Source organism: Brachycentrus maculatus, unplaced genomic scaffold (assembly GCF_059751285.1).
Source record: "Brachycentrus maculatus isolate JH-2025_06_01 unplaced genomic scaffold, ASM5975128v1 h1tg000748l, whole genome shotgun sequence".
Classification (NCBI taxonomy): Eukaryota; Metazoa; Arthropoda; class Insecta; order Trichoptera; family Brachycentridae; genus Brachycentrus; species Brachycentrus maculatus.
In genome coordinates this window covers 36,649-43,177 of record NW_028281479.1, presented here as the reverse complement: position 1 = coordinate 43,177, position 6,529 = coordinate 36,649, and the positions used below count along the sequence as shown (strand labels likewise).

At 42.5% G+C, this 6,529-nt stretch overlaps 1 protein-coding gene across 1 annotated transcript; it reads left to right on the top strand.

Moving 5' to 3' along the window:
- The first annotated feature begins 1,087 nt into the window (after nucleotides 1-1,087).
- On the top strand, nucleotides 1,088-6,097 carry LOC148300328 (cyclin-dependent kinase 5 activator 1-like). Its single transcript, XM_088274907.1, has 2 exons — nucleotides 1,088-2,045; nucleotides 2,932-6,097. Exons 1-2 carry the CDS (start codon nucleotides 1,386-1,388, stop codon nucleotides 3,331-3,333), a joined length of 1,062 nt encoding a protein of 353 aa, XP_088131033.1. The 5' UTR covers nucleotides 1,088-1,385; the 3' UTR covers nucleotides 3,334-6,097.
- Nucleotides 6,098-6,529: the final 432 nt, after the last annotated feature.

Here is a 6,529-nt window from a genome sequence, read left to right as displayed (position 1 = left end):
GTTCCATCCGTCCTTTTTTCGTAGAAGAGCGTAACATGTAGGTACGTAATATTTTATCTTCTCTAAATTAAGTCCAGATTAAGTTGCGTCAGATGGACGCTACGGATCAATCCGAAGATATATTCTAATGCTAGTTCTAATCTACGTTGACAATTGTACATAATACAAGTCTACAAGTCTACAATTGTACATAAAACAATTATAGTTCTAGTGCATGTCAGACATCCACTCTTAATGAATGTTTGTTCTGCAACCCCTAGTGCATGTTGGTCTTTGGGTTGACAAAAATCGTATGTGATAAACATTTTGTGTAGTTTTAAGTGTGTGAATAGTGCTATGGTAGTGACACGAGTATTGTTTCTAAGCTGTGGTAGTGATTGTCCTGACGAAGAGATGGGGGCGTCTCGAAACCAGTAGACATAAAAATCTCGGTGAGTGGTTATATACTTACATTACTAACATTTTTTGTAAAAAAATATACAAGTATAGTTTTGGTTATTTGTTTATACTAATTTTTACATTGTAAAATCGAGTGCTTATCCGTTTTGTCAAATAGTACATGTTATATATTTATACACCACTTCCTGGTAATACAGATTGATAAGAATCTACAAAATCTAAATAACGCATTTTCTATATTTTGTTGGTTTGGTGACATAAACACAACCGAAATGAAAAAAAGTGCGTTCAACATGGTTTAACCATAACTGATCGGAACATAGACGTACGAGTAAATAAACGGTAAATAAAAAATACCAAAAAGGATATATATTTTCAAAGATTGAGACGACAAAAATAGTAACGGTGATAAGTACTTCAAAAAGCCTGACTAGCACTTCAAAAATAAATTAGAGACATCTCTCTTAATGTTTCTTATTTATTGTATAATTTATTTATGTTCTTATAAAAAAAAAATGTACTATGTTATTATGATGTTCGTAGCATCAAAACACGGCCGTTGTTGCACAAAATGTTGCGCAATACTCTAAATAAAAGCTATAAATGATGTACTCGTACGTGTATGTAAGTACGCGTATAGGTATGTAGGAATGCATGTGTGCGAACGTACGGCGAAGTCTCTGGATGTAAACACGGACGGTGGCGGTGGTGTGGTGTCCGCCACCCCCGAGTCACGTGACGCGCGAGTATTGATCGGCGGTCGGGGGCATGCGCCGCGCCATCGACCCGCTAGCGCCAGTGCAAAGTGACCACGGCTCCGAGTCGCGGAGTTAGACAAGGAATTCTTCGCGTTTTCTGGCGGCCGCCCGATGGCCGCTGCGGCTCCGGCGATCAGCCCGGCGTGACCTGCAGCTGCATGGACTGCGGACAGTAGCGGCGCGTCCGGTGCTCGCGGTGGGCGGGACATGCAGCCCCAGTAAGCAGGGATGGGCACCGTGCTGAGCTTCAGTCCGCGGGAGCGGAGGCCCGGGGGCCCCGCCCCGCCCGACTTCAGTTTGGATAGCTTCTCGTACGAGCAGCTCAACAATGCCAAGAACCGCGAGAACAAGGGCCTCGGGACAGGCGCGCTGGCCGCCTCGAGAGACAGCCTGCCCGCGCTCACCCGCAACGGGGACAGCGCCAAGATTATTTCCGAGAAGAACGCTCTGGAGAAGAATCTCAAGAAGCACTCGCTGTTCATCAACGCACTGTCGTGGAAGAGGTTCTCCACGGCGAACAATAACAAGAAGAAGTTGGACAACAAGAACAAGAACTTGGCCGTGTTCAGGCAACCCCTGAGTGACAGCAATCACCCCGTGATCTCGGAGAAGACGAAGAACGCGGAACGGATACCGCGAGTGGCGCCGTGCTACTTCCCGGCGGAGGCGCTGCGGCCGCCCCCGTCGGCGCCCCCCGCGGCCGCTGCGCCGCGCGTCGCCCCCCCCGGCCCTCGCAAGACCGTGATCCAAGCCTCCACGTCCGAGCTGCTGCGCTGTCTGGGCCTGTTCCTGCACGAGCGCTGCCACCGCCTGCGCGACTTCCAGGCGGGCGACGCCGTCATGTGGCTGCGCACGGTGGACCGCAGTCTGCTGCTGCAGGGCTGGCAGGTGAGTGGCTCGCCGAGGAATAATACAGTATACTGTATTTACATACCTACGTGACACTTGCACATCAATAGTCTCAGATCGCGACATCTTGTTGTCCCTAACATGTACGTAAACAAAGGAGTTCGTGCATTACCAAAATATAAACGTTGTTTGGATTTAAAATTCAAATGTCTGACGTTTGTATAATATATCAATCATTTATAAATACAACAAATATAACTATGATTATTAGTTATACATATTGTATTTTGTAACTGATTTTTTTAAAGCTTTAATTTAGTAATTGTTATACACTAAAATGAATAAAAAAACATAGTGTAAAACAAAATAATTAGTGTGTATGGTTAGCCATTTATGATTTTTTTAAATCTTCACAACTTTACCATTCAATACTTATATTCGTATTTTTAACATAAAGTGCATAATCTCACATATTTTGTACAAAATGAACGAGGTATATTAAAATAAAATAACAACAAATATTTATGAGGATAGAACAAGGATTGCATCATCATACAACTGTTATGAAACGAATTTACTAACAAAATAAAATGTTATATAAATGAAAACCATGTTAGAATCCAACAATTGATGATATTATTTTTATAGCAGGAGAAGAAATCGATTTAAGTGCCACATTTCATCATGTCTATAAACTTTTATCTGTCTTCTTCTTCATGTATGCATGTATACATGATATTTGGTCATCATAAGCCATCATCGGATGACCGATGGTAATATCGATAACGTTTATGGTAATCTATTCGCTGTCCATACGCGCATACAGAAGACAGATACCGCGATGAACGGGTGTAATCTCATTACCGGTAAGTCGGTCGGTGAGTTGCGGGGCTTCCCGATAATCGATCGTCCGCTTGTGTTGCAGGACGTGGCCTTCATCAACCCCGCCAACGTGGTGTTCGTGTACATGCTGGTGCGCGAGCTGGTGGACGGCGAGACCATCGGGCGCGAGCAGGAGCTGCAGGCCGTGGTGCTCACGTGCCTCTACCTGTCCTACTCGTACATGGGCAACGAGATCTCCTACCCGCTCAAGCCCTTCCTCGTGGAGGACTCCAAGGAGCGCTTCTGGGACCGCTGTCTGCTCATCGTGGAGCGGCTGTCGGCCAGCATGCTGCGCATCAACTCGGAGCCCGGCTTCTTCACCGAGATCTTCACGGAGCTCAAGTCGTGCGGCGCGCGCATAGGGCCGGCGCCCCCGCTGTCGGCGCCCCCGCCCGCGGCCGCGCCGGCGCCCCCGCCCGCCGCCCCCGTGAGCGGCGCGGCTTGACGCACGGAGGTGACCGTGGTGCGCCTGCTGCTGGCGGGGCGCCCCGAGCGCTAGCCGGAGCCCGAGCGCGGTGCCTTATGAGCGGGAACACGACGTCCGAGCCGCGCGCTCCATCGCACTGACTGCCCGCCGCACTCCACTTTGGGTGCCCCCGAAGTGTGCCGAGTGCGGAGGGTACACGCCATTGTCCAACCTTAATAGAAAGATAAAATTTTTTAAATATTCTCATAATTATTTTTAGTTTCGTCGATATTATTTATGTAATACGTATTATGCCGTACTGAATAAACTGGTCTCAGATATGTGAGCAGTTGTACTCGTCGATAATATTATTTTTACAAAATTTGATAGCTATCATTTCGATCGTTCATCATAGACAATTCTCCGAGACGAAAAACTTGTAGTAAATTTTAGAATTACTTTGTTTCACGGTACCTATATAAATATTAAACTATAGTAAGAAATAATTTAACGAAATAAGATCAATATGTAAAATAATCGCGCACCGGCTTCGTATACCCAATAACATTATTACGGGCAGATAGAAATGGTTTGTAGTATTTTATTATGCGAAAACTAAAACACTAGGAAACGAAATTATTATTTGTATCTAATAAGACATTAAAGGAGGGTAGTGGAGGCTGACGGTGTTCTGTTTCCGAGTCGTCACCGGGTCACGTGTAGAGCACGCCGGTTGGGTGTACTGCCGCTGCCGCTGTATGTAGCGCCCCCTACCATGCACTGTATGTAATGCACTCTACCGCTGAAGGTGGTGTACTCTACCACAGTCAACGTACTTTACCACTGTAGGTAGTGTACTCTGCACGCTGCGTGCCTTATGGTGCACACACCGACAATCAGGGCGACTTCTGTACAACTCGGGCAACTATTCACCTACTTAGCTTTATCATCACCTCGAGGCTGAATTATGAGGTGATTTTTTTTAAATCAGGAATTTTTTTGAAAACAAACATAAAACAGAAACATACAATAACATGATTCCTCCATTAATACGGAATGTAAAACAAAAATAATAGGTACATGTAAAATTCATTGCATTATAAATAATAAGATACCAAAAATATTTGGTACTTTGGTACCTGTATTCTGTATTCGCAGAGTATATAAATTAAAATTGCATCGAAAAATATAATCCAAACAACACGTTCACTTGGGAAACTGCGCACGTACTTAAAATAAACTGCTCACAGCACCAAATCTTAATTAAACTTAATACGCCAGTAATGACAAAACCAGGTTACCGTATTAAAGTAATATAAAAGGAAAAAAAGGTATAATGTTTTATTCTTTATCATTTATTAATTAGGCTTAAAAATCAAAATGTCGGTGCCGTTCAAATAATAAAAAAAAACATCGTTTATACGTATGCTAGGTTTACGAGTCGAAAGTGTAATAAAAACGAGTGCAATACTTTCCTACTGGTTTTTACCAACTAAAGTACTTAAGGGTGGATACGGACTTTATTTTGTCACTATACAGTATTAATAGTTATTGGGGAGATTTCATCAGGTTTATAAATGACATTGTATTTTAAATTTAATAAATATTATTTTTGTGTTATTTTCATTGTTGAAGGTAGAGAGTATGAACTCAAAGTTGATTCAAAGTGCAATAACCGTAAAATACTTAACTTTAAATGATTTATACGTTAACGTTTACTTTTGTTAGTGAAGATAATATGTTTCTTAAATCTTATTCGCTAATGACGTTCTCGTAGATCCCGTAATTACGCGTGTCGCTCATTTCTAATCGAACGTTATGTTCCATTTCCCTTACAGCTCCGATGAAAGATGTCTTATATCTTTTACCCGCAAACGTGCTCTAATCACATTGATGTGAAGTAATTTAATGGTTTTCATACGACGTATGAGACAGACCTCGCTCAGGAGGGATTCACTATCCGCATATATTATGGTACACTGCGAGTGGGAGGAGTACCGTCAGTGTACTGTGGTACCTACCGCCCGTCACGCCCGATGCTCTCCTGCGCTACCCTGTGTCCGGAGGGGGTGTTATTAGATATTTCCAAAATGTAATTATTATTTACTTAAACGTTTAGTCGTTGTAGATTTTTCTTCCACATAAAACAACGAGCGAGACAGTTAACAATATTTTACATAATTCCTGAAAATACAGAACCTAGAACAGCGCCAGCGGTGTGCAACGCCGAAATTCGAATAGTCGCTCTGATATTCAGTGAACCGTAAAAATTTGATTTGTACGATAATAGTGTAGTTACCTAACATAAGTATTTTATTTTCAAATATTTAAGAATATTTCTGTGATTTGTGCTTATTGTTTGCTAATTTGTTACGATTGTTATATGAATGTTATATTGTATTTTCGTGGATGTAGACAAATAATCGCTAGATGGTCAACGGTCGGGAGAAGGAAGATGGCGCACTGCGCGGCCGTGCGCAGAGTGCTCCGCGCGCAGTGCAGTGTAGTGCACCGCGCGCAATATCGCGCGATGCAGTGTAGTGCACCGCGCGCAATACGCGCGATGCAGTGTAGTGCACGCGCGCAGTATCGCGCGGTGCAGTGTAATGCACCGCGTGCAGTATCGCGTGGTGCACTACACTGTACTGTCGCGAGCCCCTCGCCACCGCTCCCTGACACGAACTGCGTAGCGTTTATTTAGCGAATTAATAAAAAGAATCTCCGCAATTATTACTGTTACTGAGTACTAAATATATTGTAAATAGTGTACACGAATACTTGATTAAAGAATTTCTTAAAAAAACTGTTTCTTAATAAAAACAAAACCAAAGCTGCCATCCATAATTGACTGAATGTAACTGTTGACCTATGTACATACGTAACTATAGAGATGAGCTTAAGGCCGAGATCTCGAACGTTGAAATTCATAACGCCGACGACCGCGCGAGAGGTCGGTCGTATTTTTGCAAGATTTTTTGCAATATATTTTGGAATATGCCTTTTTTGTACAATATGTATTGAAAAAAACATTACTTTTAAAATCCTTGCCTTTCAATAACTCTTTTCTTTCAAAACCATATATTTATTTCGAAGAAAAAAATATTTTTTCCATACAAAAACGGTGTTTTAAAAAGAAAGAAAACAATTTCATCAGATGTTACCCGGGTTTAGAGAAAATTAAGTTGCGATTTATCGAATACTGGGCCTTAAGTCTATAAAAAATAATTCTGGGGTA